The sequence below is a fragment of the Aquarana catesbeiana genome, linkage group LG03 (genome assembly GCF_042186555.1).
Source record: "Aquarana catesbeiana isolate 2022-GZ linkage group LG03, ASM4218655v1, whole genome shotgun sequence".
Classification (NCBI taxonomy): domain Eukaryota; kingdom Metazoa; phylum Chordata; class Amphibia; order Anura; family Ranidae; genus Aquarana; species Aquarana catesbeiana.
In genome coordinates this window covers 168,667,932-168,687,340 of record NC_133326.1, presented here as the reverse complement: position 1 = coordinate 168,687,340, position 19,409 = coordinate 168,667,932, and the positions used below count along the sequence as shown (strand labels likewise).

The 19,409-nt window shown below is 42.3% G+C and overlaps 1 protein-coding gene across 2 annotated transcripts in view; it reads right to left on the bottom strand.

The window, feature by feature from the left end:
- Window positions 1–1,314: 1,314 nt before the first annotated feature.
- The window catches only part of OPTN (optineurin), a 54,391-nt gene continuing 36,296 nt past the window's right edge, over window positions 1,315–19,409 (bottom strand). For both annotated transcript variants that reach the window (XM_073619508.1, XM_073619509.1), the window contains exons 9-14: window positions 18,697–18,846; window positions 18,409–18,481; window positions 14,581–14,739; window positions 6,171–6,295; window positions 4,858–4,925; window positions 1,315–2,921 (exon numbers count right to left, since the gene is read on the bottom strand). In XM_073619508.1, coding sequence (XP_073475609.1) covers window positions 2,809–2,921; window positions 4,858–4,925; window positions 6,171–6,295; window positions 14,581–14,739; window positions 18,409–18,481; window positions 18,697–18,846 — 688 coding nt within the window. In that variant the 3' untranslated portion in view covers window positions 1,315–2,808. The remainder of the gene's footprint in view (window positions 2,922–4,857; window positions 4,926–6,170; window positions 6,296–14,580; window positions 14,740–18,408; window positions 18,482–18,696; window positions 18,847–19,409) is intronic.

The window sequence follows — 19,409 nt, the reverse complement described above, 5'->3', positions numbered from 1 at the left end:
ATCAGACCAGGCATATTTCCAATCTTCTTTTGTCCTTTTTTGGCGAGCCTGTGCGAATTGTAGCCTCAGTTTCCTATTCTTAGACAGGAATGGCACCTGGTGCCATGGCACATGCTGCCGTAGCACATCTGCTTTAAGATTTGATGTGTTGTGCATTCAGAGATGGTACAGGCAGTCCCCGAGTTACGAACACATTAAGGACTGTAGGTGTGTTTGTAAGTGGAATTTGTTCATAAGTCAGAACACTGCATTTGTAAGTATAACTTCTGCCTGTGCATGGATGTGGGATGTTCCAGGCGCTTGTTATGTTTATCTTGGGCTCTTCTGGCCATGCAGTACTGCAGTGTGGGTTGTGTCCAGAGGTGCTCTGAGGTATCCAGGACCAGCGTGGAGCACAAGTGGCCAGCATTTGAGGCCGTTCGTAACTCTGGGACTGCCTGTATTCTGCATACATTGGTTGTAAAGAGTGGTTATTTGATTTACTGTTGTCTTTCTATCATCTCCAACCAGTCTGCCCATTCTCCTCTGACATCAACAAGGCATTCTCTTCTACACAACTGCTGCTCACTGGATATTTTCTCTTTTTCGGACCATTCTGTAAACCCTAGAGATGGTTGTGCGTGAAAATCCCAGTAGATCAGCAGTTTTTGTAATACTCAGACCAGCCCTTCTGGCACCAACAACCCTACCACATTAAAAGTTACTTAATCCCCTTTCTGATGTTCAATTTAAACTTCAGAAAATTGTCTTCACCACATCTAGATGCCTAAATGCATTGAGCTGCCCCCCGGCGATTGGCTGATTAGCAATTTGTGTTACAGGTGTACCTAATAAAGTGTCCTGTGAGTGTATATGTTAAGCACTGTGTAAATTGATGGCGCTATACAAGTACCTGTAATAAATAAAGATTATTTTTTATTAGGAACTTTTTTTTTTTTTTTTTTTTGCCAAATGAAAGGGTAATTTCTAAATATATTATTTTATGTCCCTAAAAATTCCAAAGTATTCCCATGTTCCGTGTCCTACTTTTCCATTGGGTGAAAAAAATGGCTTGGCACTCAATATAGAGGATCAACTCAACAAAGCACTTACTAAACCTCAGTTAAACGCCTGGTCTTTTTACACAAGAATTCACATAGAGTAAGAGGTGTACATACACGTATACGATAATTCTTTAAAAAAGTTGTGTATAATCTAAAAATCATGATCTAGGCCACATACTCACTAGAGGATATGTTACCATTACAGTAATGTTTTGTATACATTCACATAAAGACTTACTTGTAAATGAAAACAGAGCAATCAAATAAAATGTATGAATTCAAAATAAATTTTATGTTTAACTGTACTGTGTATAGAATTTATTTACATAAGAATTCGAACAGGTAAACCTTCAAATTTACACAGCTGTAAAAATGACAGATCATTCTTTACATTATATTATACAGTAATCTACCTGCCAAAAGTCAAGTCTGTCTTAAGTATCAAAGTAGTTTTCTGTCAGTTATCTAATATGATGTATAGAAGCTCCCAGACAGTGCAAATTTTAACAATTAGGAGTGATTAGAAACAAACAGGAAATAGAGAATGAACAAATACTGTAAAAGGAAACTTAAGGTTGTGTAAGTAATAATGCCATAAACTGAAGCTTGGCTCTTTTGTTAATTGCCTCTAGGATAGGGTTTGTGATTGCAGCTTTATGGACTTATCCAAAGCATCTATAATTTGTCTTAAGCCCAAGGTGGACAAGGAACTGTACACTGAAAAGTATTACTGCATATTAAGAAAGTTGTGCCTGCAACATTTATGAGACAGCAAAGTTTGACTATGGAATATGTAAAAGTAAGCACTCTGAAGCTGATGTTTAAGCTTTGGATGCACACGTATCCCAATTTGCCTGGTTTACATGTTTGCAATACAGATTAAATATATAACTCCAGGTTTTTTGGGTTTTTTTTTTTATCTGCTGGGTTGTACAGATAGTTAAATCTCAGGATGGGTATGTCACCCTTTGGATAGCTGCAATGAACTTTCACTGAGCTCTAATAGTATAGCTTTTGCTATGCTTCCAGTACTCCAGGCAGGAGACTTGCCACTTACCTTCCTGCAATTTGTCCTGCTCTTTTATAGAATCACAGAGCGCTTTGGATTCTGTGAACAATCGCAAAATACAAGGTGTTCTATAAGGCTGGGTTCTCCATTCACCATTTCAGTTCCGATTTCAGCCCGAATTTTGGGCTGAAATAGAACCTGAAACGCACCAAAAGACACACAGGACTCTTGTGCAATTCACACCGGAGCCGCTGCGGAGATGTGTGAACCGTCTCCATAGAGACCCGGTCACAATCTCCTGCTATGCGAAACCCGCATCCAATTTGCACTAGTGTGAACCCAGTCTAAATGGACAAGGGAGAGAAGGCTACCATGTAGGAAAGCTGCAAGCCTGCTGTTGGAACTCTATAGGTGTAGAGAGAGCTCTTTTCAATGCTTAAAGCGCAAATTGTCAATACAAAGCAGCGATCTGAGAGGCGGTATACACTTCTTACAATTTTAACTTGTGATCCAACAATTTTGTTAAGTTGTCTTTTTTTTGTACCTAGAGTATTTGCCAGATACTTTAAGCCTGGTTTTTCTGCAGTGCACAGTCCTGGATAATTTAAGTATACAGTTGTATAAACTACATATGAACAACCTTAAGCTATGTAAATTACATGTCTTAAAATTGATTTGAAAACAGGCTTGTCAGACAGATAACACAAACGTGATTTTTTGCAGTTAAATTATTCCGAAGCTCTCTGCAGCCTTCATTTAAGTGATGCACTCCATGACATGAATCTGCAGCGTGTCCATATCTGGTACAGTCAGCTGACACTTAGGACATGTATGTATATGTAGACTTGGCTGCTCCACGCTCTCCGCTCCTGCAAATATCATATTTGTAGACTTAAGAAGTGTAACTATAGCAAGGAAGCGATTACCATAGCTTTAATGCAATAAAATGCTAGTATGTTAAGTTTGTACATCTTTTAGTAACAACCAAGTTTCTTAATTTCTGGTACTGCCATATGCTGGCATTTTTTCATCCATTGCTTGCCCCATGTAACAGTTTGTTTTTACTCCAGTCACTACTAAAAAAACTAAATATTTAGTGTCCCCTACACTGCAAACTTAAAATACCATTTTCATCTGGGGAAAAGGTATAGAAAACAATACTCCCAAGTCCCCCCTTTTGCCATTTATCCAGTCACAGCCTCTCCAAAATGATAGTTCCCTTTGGGGGTATTAGGTCAGCCCTCTCCCACGCTAGTGTTGGATAGGATGCCAGTAATTGGCGATTTCACATGGTGTTCATCATCAACTCCAAATTCGGTACATAGAATAAAAGCAACAATATCTAGTGCTCTCTGAATATTCAGAACATATTTATTTAAAAAAGGGATAAAATGCACTTACAAATCACGCACTGTGCCCCAGTGATAAGGATGAATGGCATAAAAAGCAATGTGTATCCGTGAGGTTCAGCGTGTAGGATGGGACTTCATCAGCGGCTGTTCAAATGCCGCTGATGACGCGTTATGTCCCTAAGGGGCGGAACTTCAGCGGCCGCTGATGAAGTCCCACCCCTTAGGGATGTAACATGTACGGAACCACGTGACCTTGATCGTGATGTCACCCGCGTCCTACACGCTGATCTTCACAGATACACATTGCTTTTTATGCCATTCATCCTTAGCACTGGGGCACAGTGTGTGATTTGTAAGTGCATTTTATCCCTTTTTTAAATAAATATGTTCTGAATAATTAGAGAGCACTAGATATTGTTGCTTTTATTCTATGTACCGAATTTGGAGTTGATGATGAACACCATGTGAAATTGCTAATTACTGGCATCCTATCCAACACTAGGGTGGGAGCTGGCTGACCGAATACCCCTAAAGGGAACTGCTGTTTTGACCTAACTGATTTACTCAAGAATATGTTTTTATGAAGAAGAATACGGACTCTGTACCATTTTTTTTCTGATTTGTTTTCATTTACTTTGTTTTGTTTTTATTTGTTTGCGCTGTACTGCCTTTTTTATTGTTATCTTGGCAATTAGATATTTTGACCCGCAGTATTTCAGCTGCTGTATTAGGTTTTATGTTGCGCTGGTTGATTTTTCTATATTCTCCAAAATGATAACTTGCATTGCAGGATCAGCGGTCCTGCATTGCATGCGAGCACATTGAGGACCTGTGCTCATACCGGGAGAGGAGCAGATTAGGCAGAGAATGAGAACAAAGGTTAAGTATTGCTGCTCACTTCTTTCCTCATAGTGCAGCTTTAAATTACTAAGCTCTTTAGTGAAACTCAACTATTCTAAAACTTTGAAGAAAAAAAAAAAAAAATGCAAAAAACACAAAAAAGCCTGTTTTTCAAGATTAACTCATTTTTAAAATATCCAAACTCTGTTTTCATTGTGCATAGTGTAGGAAAGGGTTAGAACCGGTCAGGTCTTTTTGTTGTCTGTGACCATCTAGGGAGAAGCATGCTCTCTTTCTGACTGTAACTGGGACAGTATTTTTAAAAAAATCCAAAATGGATTATCACTGTTAACAGGAATAGTGACTCCTCCAATGAGGACATTAGTCTAGTTGCAACTGAGAGGGGTTTTCCTTCCTTCAGAGAGATTACACCTTTACTTCATTTTGTATCAAGACAGGAATGGGGGGAAAAAAAAAGCCTTAAACAGACACAGACTGCACAAACAGCAAACAGGTTTTAGCCACTCTAAGTATATATTATTACACACCAACAAAAATAGCTGAAAATATGTTAAACAGAGAATGACTTTTAGACATTTTTGCAGTACTTTACCTCTTGCCATGAGGTGGGGACCTTCTGATGAAGGCACATGGCGTCTCTGAAGCTGCTCTATGGAATGCCTGAAAGAAAATATTTTAGTTACATTTAATGAGAAATGTTGCTTGTGCTGATGCCAGCCATCCTAGTTGAAATCTTCAGTCCTCTGATCCCCAACCCTAATAAGCAATAATCTGTGGGGTTAACAGCTGCAGGAATTGTCATAGGCACTCATTAAGAGTATTTCTCCATACAACACATTCAAAGAAGCTGTACTGTAGCATCCATCAATGAAAAGAGCTCCTATTAAAAGGGGGCTGCGGACCTTTAGTTTATCAAAAAGATAGAAAGGGTAAGCACGGTTGATACTCTTGAATGCCTATGACAGCTCGAGTGGCTGTATTAACTCCCCAGAGCAATGGAAGATTATTGATGAGGATGGAAGTTTACAACTAGGACAGCCAGCAGCAGATTTCAGCATTTACATACACTATATTGTCAAAGGTATTGGGACGCCTGCCTTTATACATACATACTTTAATGGCAACCCAGTCTTAGTCCGTAGGGTTCAATATTGAGTTGGCCCACCCTTTGCAGCTATGCTAGCTTCAACTCTTCTGGAAAGGCTGTCCACAAGGTTTAGGAGTGTCTATGGGAATGTTTGACTATTCTTCCAGAAGTGCATTTGTTAGGTTAGGCACTGATGTTGGACGAGAAGGCCTGGCTCGCAGTCTCTGCTCTAATTCATCCCAAAGGTGTTCTATCGGGTTGAGCAGACTCTGAGCAGACCAGTCACATTCCTCCACCCCAAACTCGCTCTTCCACAACTTTATGGACCTTGCTTTGTGCACGGTCATGTTGGAACAGGATGGGGCCATCCCCAAACTTTTGCCACAATGTTGGGAGCATGAAATTGTCCAAAATGTCTTGGTATGCCAACGCCCCAAGAGTTCCCTTCACTGGAACTAAGGGGCCAAGCCCGGCCCCTGAAAAACAACCCCACACCATAATCCCCCCTCCACCAAATGATTTGGGCCAGTGCACATAGCAAGGTCCATAAAGGCATGGATGAGCGAGTTTGGGGCACTCAAGGATTCGTTGGGGGCCACAAAAGATATATATATCCAAATTACCAGTGGGGCCTTTTGAAACCGGAACGCGGGCCGCAATTTGGACATGTCTGGTCTAAAGGGTCATGTGAGATGCTAAATATCAAGTGGGCTAGTGCTGCTCTATCAAACTATACTGCAATAATATTTAGCCTGGGGTTCATGCAAATATGGTTTCTTTTCATTTTAAACTATTATTTACAATCAGTGAATACCTACCTTCCCTTCAGAGATTCATTTTCTTCCAACATGAGTGCCAGCTGTGTTGCCAAGTCCTCCTTTTCTTGATGAATATTTTGCCTGGCTTCTCTCTCCGCATGAAAATCAGAACAGTAGACATCAACCTATAAGTAAAAGATGTATGTATAAACAGTGCACTAATGAACTGCAATACACTTTACTGTAATTCTCTTATTTTAACATAGCTTCCATTAAGAGACATTACTGTCACCCACAAGGTGGTGTCTTGTAGCTACCAGCTCTGCAATACTAGTTTCAGAACTAAACAAGGAGCCCTTCTGGTTTTGAGCTGAGACAAGGTGGCCTCAAGACTTATTACTGCCTTCTTGCCTAAGGTAGTTTGTTTTTCACCTTAACCAAGACACTGTTCTTCCATCCCTCTGTCTGACTCTAGTTTGCCAAAAGGAAATTTCCCTCTATTGTTTGGATGTGGTTCGGTGCTTTTGGAGTCTCTCAGCCACTGCTTCTTTCAGAAAGGCCAATTCCCTTTTTTGTCATCCAGATAAACCCTAAAAGACCTCACCAATTTCTCGATCCACCACCATCAAAAGCCTATGGCCTCAAGGATCAGGTTCTGGTAGGTGCAAGGTGAACACCACAAGATCTGTAAAAGTTTCCTGGGTTTTTTGGTACCAGCAAACTGTTTCTTGGATTTACAAGGTTGCCACTGGGTCTTCTTTTCGTACGTTTGCCAAGTTCTAGCAGGTGAAAGTTTTGGCTTCATCTGATGCCAACTTCGGTGTAAGGTGCTTCAGGTGGCCCCTTTGAGCTGCAGACAGGCCCCAGTTCTGTTTTTTTGATGGTCCAGTTAGCATTTGCCATGTTAGCCATCCTGCAGTTGGCCTGCTTTTGAAACTCTCAGAGGTTTAGGACTTCCTGTGCCCCTCATCGACTGAGAAAAAAAACAGAGTTAGGTACCTGGTAACTCTTTTTCTAAGAAGTCTTCCAGGGCAGCATCCAAGAGATAGGCTCCTCCTCCCTAAAACAGGAAACACATTAGTCCACCATTATAAATTTCACAGTCTTACCTGCGTGCCTCAGTTGTATTAAAGCACCGAAGGAATTCCCAGTAAGCTCAAAAGCTCCCCCACTGTACCTGGTATTTGTCATTTCAAGGGTGGGAACTAGTGCTGCCCTGGAAGACTTCTTAGAAAAAGAGTTACCAGGTACCTAACTCTGTTTTCTCGAATCGTCTTCCAGCGCAGCATCCGAGAGGATGTATCAAGCAATACTTACTAGGGTGGGGATAGAGACTGGAGCACCTTGCGACCAAATGCCTGGTCTTGGTCGGACCGCTGGCTTATACGGTAGTGCTTTGCGAAGGTACTGAAGCTCAACCATGTCACTGCCCTGCAGATCTGCTCCGGAGATGCCCCTGCTTTCTCTGCGACCGAGGTTGCCCAGGCTCTGGTTGTGTGTGCTCTGATTCCACTTGGCGGAGTGAGATCCTGTGCCTCATAGGTCATCTGTATGGCCATTCTTATCCATCTGCTGATGGTATTCTTGGAAGCCTGTTTCCCTTTGTTGACTCCTGCATAAAGGACGAAAAGGGAGGTCATTCTTCGCCACTCCTTTGTTCTTTCGAGATATGTTATGAGCGTGTTTCTTACATCTAGTTTGTTGTGTCTTTTTCTACTATCCGTAGTTTTTGGAAGTGAAGTTTCTGTTCCAGGAGACAATTTTTTTTTCTTACTTTCTCATAGATAGCCCTAGTTACAGGCTTCCTGCTGTTTAAGATGGTATTGATCACTTTGCCTGACAGCCCTTTGTTCTGGAGTCTTACCCCTTCAGTAACCAAGCCGAAAGCTTCAGGATTCTATGATTCGGGTGGTTGACTGGGCCCTGTGACAGGAGGTCTGGCCGGTCCGTCAATGTCAGCTGAGGTTGTATGCTGAGGTTTTTCAAGTGGCTGACCCATGCTCTCTGGGACCAGTGTGGTGCTATTAGTATCACTGTCGTTTTCTCTGCCTTTATTTTTTGAATCACCTTTGGGATTATGGCAGTTGGAGGGAATGCATAACACAGTTGCCATCCCCAGCTGTGGTTGAAAGCATCTACTCCGCTGTTGCCATCTGTGGGGTCCAGGGAGAAGAATATTGGTGATTTTGCATTTGTTTTGGAAGCGAATAGATCTACCTCGGGTAATCCCCTTTGAGTGATTTGTGCGAAGGTTGTTTGGTTCAGTGACCATTCTGTCTGTCTTATGGTCTTCCGGCTCAGGAAGTCTGCCAGCGTATTGTCTGTTCCTTTCAGATGGATACCTGATATTGACCTTCTATTCGCTTCTGCCCATAGTAGGATTGACTCTGTCAGCCTCATCAAGTTTCAGGACTTTGTACCACCTTGCCTGTTTAGATATGCCACAGTCGTGGCGTTGTCTGATTGCACCTTTACGTCTCTCCCCTGTAATGCTGGCTTGAACGCTTTTAGTGCTTCCCCCACAGCTTTTAGCTCTCTCAAGACCATTTGGATGTCCATTTCCCTTGTGAGCAGAGCCCTTCCATGTGGGCCCCCCCCCCCCAGCCTAGGGCGCTGGCATCGGTGGTGATCCTGATTGGATCGGATTGAGCCCATCTGCGCCCTTCGATGTATCGATGTGGATTGAGCCACCATTGGAGTGTTTGTTTGACTGTGGTTAGAAGAGGAATGGACTTGTCTAGGGACGCTTGCCTGCCATCCCACTGAGACACAATGTAGTTCTGTAGAGGTCTCATGTGAATCTGTGCCCAGGTGATGGCTGGAATGGAAGACGTCATCAGTCCTAATATGGTCATTCCTTGTCTGATTGTTATGGCATTGGTCCCTAAAAGGGAGGTGGTTATTGCCTGTGTGATTTTTTTTCATTCTTTTCTTCTGTTAGAAAAATTTTTGATAGTCTGGAGTCCAGCACATATGCCAAATATACCACTCTCTGGCTTGGGGTCATTTGAGATTTTTCTGCATTCACTATTCATCCCAGGTTTTGCAGATAGGACATACTTGTGCACAGATTGTTTTCTAGGATTTCTGCCGAGTCCGCAAAGAACAGTAGGTCGTCTAAGTACGGTATTATTCCAATACCTTGCTTAGACCTTTTAATGCTTCCGCCATTATCTTTGAGAATATGCTTGGTGCCGAAGAGATGCCGAAAGGGAGAGCTGCGTATTGTAGGTGTAGAGTAGTAGCTGGCCCTTGTATTGCGAACCTCAGGAATTTTTGATGACCCTCTCTTATGGAGACATGTAGGTAGGCATCCTGTAGGTCTAGTGTCGCCATGAATGTCTCCCGTGGCAGGATGTTCCTGATCGAGTAAATAGATTCCATTCTGAATTTCTTGTATTTTATCCCTCAATTGAGTGGTTTGAGGTTCAGTATAAGTCTTAGCTTGCCTGACGTTTTCCTTTTTGCGAAGATATGGGAGTAGAAGCCCCTTTGTTCCTCTTCTTAAAGTACATGACGAATCACCTTCTGATCCAATAGGTTCTGCGGGGATTCCAAAAAGGCCTTTGCTCGATCGTTGTCCCTTGGCAGCATGGTTGCTAGGTACTTGGTTGGGGGGCGGGTGGAGAATTCTATTGCGTAGCCGTCCGCTATGGTGTGCAAGATGAACTTGTTCTTTGTTGCCTTCTCCCATTGGTGGGAAAAGGCAGCAAGTCTGCCCCCCCACCTGGTGACAGTCATTGTTTTTTGTTCTTTTGGTTAGGAGGCTTGAGGATGAATTCACCCTTGCCTTTTTTGTTTTGCTGTCCCCATCGCTTTTTTGCCCCGGCTTGTTAAATTTTTTAAATTGCCGAAAGGGCGCCTTCCCTTGCTTCTTTTTGGATTGGGGAAAACCTTTGTTCTTTGCTGCAGTCCTGTCCAGGACTGTTTCTAGTTCAGGCCTGAAAAGTAGGTCTCCAGTAAATGGAATCCAGCATAATCTGAGTTTAGTAGTGCTGTGGCCCTAGAAGATATTCTGACAGTTTCAGGCATCAGCTAGGAAAGCTGCCGCTCTGGTTAGCGTAGGGATGGTTTTTATTAATTCTTCCCTGGGTGTGTCATTCTCCAGCAGTTCTTAAAGCTGGGTTAACCACATTAGTAAAGTCCGGGCTGTGCAGGTGGAAGCTATAGCCGGATTCAGGTTTGCGGCCCCTGCTTCCCAGGCCCTCTTTAGGAGGGCTTCTATTTTTTTTATCCATGGGGTCGCTTAGGGTACCTGCATCGTCAAAGGCTAAGTCAGGTTTTTTGTGACTTTTGCCAGAGAGGCATCCACTTAGGGGCATTTAGCCCAGGTTTTGGTGTCTGTCTCTGTAAACGGGTATCTGCGTTTGACTGTGGCTGGTATAAAGAGTTTTTTCTCTGGGTCTTCCCATTCTTTTTTGACTATGTCTTTGAGGGTTTGGTGTACAGGGAATGTTCTGGGTTTTCTGCGTTGTAGCCCTTTGTACATCTTGTCATGTATTGTGAGCTCTGCGGTTTCCTGTTCTTTGATGCCTAGAGTGTCAGCTATGGCTTTAAGAAGACTATCCGTGTCCTCTGAGGGAAATAGGTTGCCCTCTGCAGTGTCATCTTCCTCATCAGAGTCTGAGCAAATTCCATCCTCCGATTCAGATTGTTCAGATTCATCTGAATCCTCTTCTTGCTCTGCCTGTTCCCTGTTACCTGCAGGAATGCTGGTAGATGGGATACTGGCCTGACCGATACTTGATGGCGCTTCCAATTTTTCAATAACTGAGCGTAGTGGCGCCATGGTGCTCTGAATTTCTTTCTTGAAAGAGTTGAGCAGATCTTTCAAATACCCCTGCGATTCTTTGGCCACCATTTTGTGTATGCATTTCTGACATAGGGGTTTTTTCCATTCAGGGGAAAGCCGGTGGTTGCATAAAGCACATGTTTTGCCTTTCGCTTTCCTTTCCTCAGGGGTCTTTGTCTAAAATCAAGCATAGTAAAAAGGGTCCCCATGAGGTAGGCGGTCAAAGACTGCCTGTAAGTAGGCAGTTTTATAGTAAGGTTAAGACACAGATAACTCTTGAGTATTCTGGCTTACCTTGGAGTTGTCATGGCTCGCAGGATCTGCAGGGCAGGGTGGAGAAGCGGCAGACATGGTCAGTCACCAGGATCCTCTGCTTAGAGGGGCCTTTTTAACTGCTTCCTGCTTAAGCTCCGGCCCCGCCCCCAGCTGACTCCGTGCAGGTTGGTGGCTATACCTGCACATGCCGCTGCCGTTGGTATTCTCCTACCTAGGTGTACAAAACTAATAGGGAGGGAGACACACTGAATGTGATTAATATTATAACTTTTTTTTTCTTTTTTTTAAACACATATACATTTTTTTTTTAAAACTCCGCCCCCGGAAGTCCTGAGTGTCCCGCTCTGCATCTTCCCGAAGATAGGCTTCGGGAAAATGACCGCCACCCGGAACTGCATCACACGGCGCTGGCGCCATCTTAGTACACCCTGCAGAGCCTCCATGAGGAGAGGCTTGTACAGCGGTGTGCTGAGGACGCCATACGCGGTGAGCAGCGGAAAGGGGCAGGAGAGGTAAAAAACAAAAGTAAAAATGACCGGACAACGGCAGCCTGTGGTGGGGGGGGGGGGGTTACCATCCCCCTCCCTAGTACACATGTAAAGGCTGGAGGAGATTCCCGGACCTGACAAAAAAAAGTGCAGCGGCATGGGAGAGATGACAGTGTCTTCTTGCAGCCTGGGGGGACGATTGCAGACCCCTCAGTAGGGGTGAAATCTCAGGCAGCGCAATACTGCTCAGGTTTTGCTGCTCCTGCTCGCCCTCCCGTTGGGCTGTATGGGATGCTGGCAGGGGGTCTCCTGCAACAAGCACAGAGACAGAGTAAAAATAACAAACATTTCTTGCAGCTCCTGTGGGTCCGGAGGAAACACAAACAACTGAGGCACGCAGGCAAGACTGTGAAATTTATAATGGTGGACTAATGTGTTTCCTGTTTTACGGAGGAGGAGCCTATCTCTAGGATGCTGCCCTGGAAGACGATTCGAGAAAAATTCATAGGATTTTTCTATTCCCAGTAAAATTACATTTTTTGAGTCCTTTGAGTGACAGAGGTCCCACCCCCTGTGTTTAGGATCATTCTCTCAGTACTCAAGGTAAATAAAATAGGGGGCATATACCGCGCTAATAGTGATAAATAGTTGAAGAAAAATATATATATATTCTATAAAGAAAAAAGCTGCGACACAAACATGCGATAACCATGCATGAAGAACTAATGTAAAAAGGGGGAATAGTTGTGCTAATTAGAAAAATATCGAGTTCCCTAAGCAGAATCACATATTGTTATATGTGCAGATTAGGTAAATAAAATAATATCACTCTATATATAAAACAACAACAACAATTTAGTTAAAGAAAGTGTCCACATAAATTCATATAGTGCAAAAATAATAATTATTAAGTGCAAAGTCCACATAGAATGTGTAGAAAGATTAGACTAAACTGATCATTAGGTGCAAATTCCACATATGGTGTATGTTGAATCCAATTCCTCAACGGGAGGAGAAATGAATAGAAAAAACAAGTTGAAAGATGATTCTGCCACCGCCAAGAGGGTAAAGGGTGGATCTATCCTTGGAGTGCAAACCACAAAAAAGTATGTTAGTGACCCTTACCAGACGAAGTGGACCTCCTGTTTGTAGCGAGGTCGTCAGCGTCTGCAGATATAACCCTCTGCGGGGTCTTTCCATCAGTCTGGGGTGTCCGTACCTCCTCACTCGCAATGCCAACCTTCCGTCCACTGTACAGAGAAAACCCGCTTGCTCCCTAATCAGATACAGGCCCCACCGCTTCCCGGTACCGCCGTCTTCCTCAGACTTCTCACCGGAGGTGTGTGGTAGTTTCCGGTGAGAAGTCTTTCCCCCTTTTTACATTAATTCTCTCAGTACTGCTTTCATACAAAACTGAAGTATGCTGGTAGTGGGAGGGGTTACCCTTAGCTGGCCTACAGATTTTTCATTTGCCAGTGTTCAATCATCCTTTAGGTGGCAGTATAAAACAAAATGAGTCATTTGACTCCAAGAAAAGGATTTCTACGGCGAGTACAAAAATCCTATTGTCCATGAGGAATGTGTTTGGATAAACCTTAATATAATTTCTGTATGAGATACAGAAGGCAAAAACCAAATAGAGGAATTCAGCTATACTTAATCAAATGGAAGAGTACGCCTGTGTGTGAATAAAAATATTTCTAAATACTGTAGTCATTTAGGCTGTGTGCACAGACATTTATTCTTAGCTTGTAAACACATAATGTTCAGCAACTATTTCTAAAGTGTGCAACAGCTTTCATAAGGCAAAATTCAACTCTAGTCTGGGAATATTGAATACAAATCTTAACGCATTTAATTTATGGCTGTAACTCCAAAATAATTAAAGACAAAGTGCCCCCTGAAAGAAACAATTTAATCTATACCGCTTTTGGAGGTCTGTGCCACTCTGTGTTGTATTCATAGATACAACTCTTCAGAATCCAACACTTCCTTGAGTGTCGAATTCCTGTACCCTGTGTTCCTTCTCACCGGCCCCTACCTCACTTCAAGACACAGTAGTGAAGTAGGAGCCGCCAGATTCAAGAGAGTCATTTTAACAATCATTTTTTAGGCTTAAAATTTAGCAAGTTCTGGCAGGCCTTTAGGTTGAGCACTGCAGGAATTTATTAATGCCCACTGAACGCAATATTCATTAGATGGCTACCTGTCACATTAAAATTTAAACTCAACCCATCTAACCAAAATTGAATTAAGTGGAGAACAGGGAGTGCGGGCCAACACCACCCACTGTTGGGGGGGGGGGGGGGGTGATATATAGGGACAATGCTTCCATAAAATGTCAATGGGTCTCATCCAACCTGACAATGGTTTAGCAGTTTGCTGCAATTGTAAGGTGTGGGATTGTGATTATGTCATAGAACAAGAATTTTTCCTACTTGTGTCATTAAAAAATAACAGTGCTGCTTGAAGACCCCTTTCACACTGAGGCGCTTTACAGGCGCTATAGCACCTGTAAAGCGCCTCTCCTGTCACTCCAATGTGAAAGCCCGAATGCTTTCACACTGCAAGGACGTCAAAAAAAGTCTTGCAAGCAGCATCTTTGAGGCGCTTTAGGAGCGGTGTATACACCGCTCCTAAAGCGCCCCTGCCCATTAAAATCAATGGTCAGCGCTACAGCTTTGCGGGTGCTTTTAACCCTTTTTCGGTCGCTAGCGGGGCTTAAAAGTGTGCCGCTAAAACGATGGTAAAGCGCCGCTAAAAATGGTGGCGCTTTACCAACAACGCCCCAGTGTGAAAGGGCTCTAAGTGTCAGTGCCAGTTTTGGATTAGCTTCTACAATGATCCGGCTATTCTGGAGTTTTGTCACCTAGCAGACAACACAGCAAATAAAAGTAGTTCTGCTTTAGCATACCTGAGCTTGGAGAAGTGCTATTGTCTCAGCATCTTCTGTATGTTTATTGACTTGCATCTTCAGCTCATCAATCTCTTGCTGTTTTTTAGCCAGAGCTTTTTCACATTCATCCAGCTTTCCTAATAAATTTGTACACTGCGCTTTTGGCACCTTCTCGGCCTGGACAAAAATGAAAGCACAATTAGTGATATTATGTGATGAAAAAGCACCAATTTAACTTGTTTTGTTTTAAAGACAGAAGACTGTAGAGAAAATATATTTGTGACAGATATTGTTTAACCACTTTGGGACTGACTTTTGCATTGTACTGCGGACGGGCGACTCCTACAGGCACATCGTTGTACCTGTACGTTGCCTCCTTCTTCCAGGTTCAGGGCATGTGCCCCTGCTGAGATTAGACAAAGCAGGATTTTGTCAGCAGCTACTAGCCAATAATTCACGGTCGGTACCTGCTCAGTAGAATAAATCACAGCCCTGTGTTGACAAACAACACAGGGCTCTGTACAGGGGGAACAATCTCTTTGTTTCAGTGTCCGATTGCCCGCAGCACAGTCCCACTATAAAAGTCACTGATCACCACTCTTACTAGTATAAAAAAAATATATTATATATATATGTGGAAAAAAATTATACACACACACACACCATAGTTTGTAAACACTATAACTTTTACGCAAACCAAACACTAGAACACTTTTTGGGATTTTTTCTTAATTTTCACCCAGTGGTGATCAAACGCCACCAAAAGAAAATTTCCATTTCTCTGAAAAAAAATATATACATTTGGTTTGGGTAAAGTGTTGCATGACCACGCAATTACCAGTTAAAGTAGTGCAGTGCTAAATACCAACAAAATGATCTGACATCAAGGGAGTAAAATCTTCCGGAGCTAAGGTGGTTAAAAATTGGGACAATTTTATTTTTTTGTTTATATTTTGTAGTGCTTAGAATATATAAGCACTGTAACATTATCAGGTAACGCTCATATACCACTGCTCACTCAGCAGCTGCAAACCTAATCCTGAACCAGAAAATGCCCACTACCAAAATCAAGTCACAGCAGGAGGAAATCTATAAACAGCAGCTCACTTTGCTAGTTAGCTTATGCTGTGTGTACAGAAACAAATTAGGACTGGAGACCACAGGGCAGGCGCTTTCTCTGTGCTCCTTGACCATAGATGGAGCATTGTAGAAGTGACTGCGTTACTCTCTTCCACATACTGTAAAAAGAGTCAACTGTTAGAGCCACAGGCCTATGTAACTCTTTGGTTGGCACAATGTAGAATGGTTATAATTTGCTATCTACAAAAGAACAGACATAATGTATGAGATATGTCATTCAGCAACCTCCTGAGGCTGTCAAAAAAACTCAAAGTTTATCAGTGAAAGCACTCCTGTACAGCAATGCACCCAGCTGTGGCCTAACAGCCACACAAGAGCTACAGGACTTCTTCATCAGTGGGGACTTCTGTTTACTCCTATCAAAACAGTCTATTGGTAGACACTTGGTACAAGCCCTTGCCTGTTATTACATTTTCTCCCTGCTGTATTGTAAAAGCTTTTCTGCAGAGCGGATACTGACTTATGCCTGGTGCATGGTGTATATCTCCTGCCTGCCCAATGCCACATTTCTAATTAATCACTTCAATACTGGGCACTTTCACCCCCTTCATGCGCAGGTCAATTTTCAGCTTCCAGTGCTGTCGCACGTTGAAGGACAATTGCGCGTTCATGCTACATTGTATCCATATGAAATTTTTATAATTTTCAGGAGACAGAGCTTTCTTTTGGTGGTATTTAATCACCACTAAGTTTTTTTTAATTTTTTGATAAACAAAAAAAAAATTTGAAAAAAAAAACAAAGGTTTTTCTTAGTTTAGTTTAGAAAATTTTGCAAATAAGTAATTTTTCTCCTTCACTGGTGTGCGTTGATGAGGCTGCACTGATGGGCACTAATTGGCACTGTTGGGGGCTGCACTGATAATCAAGACACTGATGATTAGTGCCCTGATCATCAGTGCAAATGTCCCCTATCACACTTGTTACAGGCTCTCCTTCCGCTGTGTAGCACGTGAGGAAGGGAATGCAGATAACTGGCAAGTTTGTTTACATGTGATCAGCTGCGATTGGGCACAGCTAATCACATGGTAAAGGGCTGCTGTGATTGGCCCTTTACCCTGATCTGTGATCAGCTGTGTCTAGATGTGCACTGGGGGCATGGTTCTGGGAGAATGTTTGAGGATGCCCTCCCAGAACTAGACGAGCTACAGCGCGGTCGGGACTTGGTTAAACATATAAGGTAGGCTAACTAAATTTTGTAACAACCAGTTTCAGTAATAATTTTTAAAGCTTTTCTTCCTTGCAACTAGTAGGAGACACATTGCAAATAACTAAAACTAAAAAAAAGTTCAAATCGGTTTCTATTCGATTTGCAGGATAACAAACATCGGAGCTTATGGAGAATTTTGCTGCAATTTGGTTTGTGTGTTTCTTTACCAACTGCATGTTTCCCATCAACATTTGGGCTATCATTAACAATTAATAGCACTGCAAGTGTGACGCACACTTTACGCATTTCTATGTGCGTTGCCCTAACATTTTTGGTACAGACTTGAAATAACTTAAAAATTAGAAAATGCACCAGAAAGTGCAGACATTCTGTATTTGTTTCCAGTGTATCTTCAACATAACTCATATGTGTGAATGGTCCCTATTGAAAAAAAAAAAAAATAGATTTTCTCACGTCCATGCATTTTACTTGCACTGGAATATGCAACAAAACATATCACAGTGCACATTGTAAATAACTTATTTTTAGGTATGAAGGTTTGTACATAAATCCCCCATTCTTCATTCAACAGACCAGCTCAACACCAATAAAAATCTGACTATTTTTTTACATTCTCAAAAAAACAATACTATGAATATACTATCAGGGCCCACTCAGACCTGTTTGTTCTGGTGTGTTGTGTTAACATGCATTTTGTTTAAAAGGAATTGTAAAGGTAGCAGGTTTTTTTTATCGTCATGCAATTCTATACATGAAGATAAAAAGCCTTTTGTGTGCAGCAGCCTCCCCAGCCCCCCTCCTAATACTTACCTGAGCTCCATCTCTGTCCAGACTCTCTCTCCTGATTGGCTGAGACACAGCAGCGACGCCATTGGCTGACTTTGACAGCCGCGGGAGCCAATCAGAAGAAAGAAGTGGTGGAGCCGAACGACAGCTCCGTGTCTGAATGAACACACTGAGCTGCAGCTCGGCTTCGGGTGCCCCCATAGCAAGCTGCTTGCTGTGGGGGGTACTCCACAGGAGGGAGGGGCCAGGGGCAGTGAAGGGGGACCCGAGAAGAGGAGGGTCCAGGCTGATATGTGCAAATCCACTGCAATAGAGCAGGTAAGTATAACATGTTTGTTTTGTTTGGTTTTTTACCTAGAATCTACAATCACTTTAACTTACATTGCGTTAAGGCAGCCCATTGACACGAACAGGCTGCTAACACACCAGAAATCGAACGTAAATTGAACATGCACCATTTTTCCTTTTGTAGCACACTTAAACACACAAGAGCAGGCAACAAACATGCATCGGAGGTGCATTGGAGTACCAATCAAAATGACTCGCTATGCACATAACGTGCATTAACGCGCATGTTCCTGCAGTGCTCTGCATTGCAGAGGTCTGAATAGTGCCTTAATATACCTTTACAAATCACAATGTAAAGATCTGGCATACTACATTTCAAGCGATCAATGCATACTCTATATAACAGCAATATTTCATGATCTTCACAACATGAACCGACATGAAAACATGTCCCATGAATTTACCTCTGCTTTTTTCAGCATCTCGTAGTCCAATTTCTGTTTGTCAAATGATTCCCGCAGAGCCGACATCAGCCTCCTTTTTAAATAAACAAGTGCAAGTCATTTGTAATTTAGATTATATAAAAGACAAACACAGGAAAAGTGATAAACTTTAGTTCTAGTTTTCCTGAACAAAAACATTAAAACTGGAATTAAGTGGTAGATGAAAAACATGGATGTATTTGTTTTGCAATTATACTGAATAGGCAGCCACTGGTTTGAGCTAGGCATTTCAAGTCAGAGCACACTTACTTTTGTTCTTCAGTTTTGCTCTGCTCCATTTTCATTTCGGACTTCAAGCTCTCAACTTGGAGCTCCAATGTCTGGACAGAAAATAGAAGTTTCTGTCTCTCATCCATATCAAACTGGTTATCTGCAAGCTTCTTCTCAAGAGAAAAACATCTGAAAAGTAAAGAAACAAAAAGTGCCATGCTAAGAATGAATAAGTGTAAAAGGTAGTCATTTTTAAATTGCATCATATAGAATATATTGATTCCTTCTAGTATATCTTGGCAGCACTGAGGTCATTGGCCCAACCACAGCACTACCTGCCTGGAGTTTGCATGTTCTCCCTCTGTCTGCGTGGGTTTCCTCCCACACTCCAAAGACATGCCGGTAGGTTAATTGGCTCCTAGATAAATTGGCCCTAGTATGTATAAATGTGTGTTAGGGACCTTAGATTATAAACTCCTTAAAGGCAGGAATTGATGTGAATGTACAATGTATATGTAAATCGCTGCATAAATTGATGGCGCTATACAAGTACCTGTAATAAATACCACTACTAGTTTGCTCCCTAGGCATTAAGGCATGTGCTGATGAAATATTTCAGCACTCTGGAAAATATCAACCATTCAAAAGGCTAATATATGAATGGTTGTGTAAGCCCACATTCACACATTTTTCTGCTTAATTCTGTACGCCCTAATATGCAGAAACCCATTAATTCTAACTGTTACTGTACA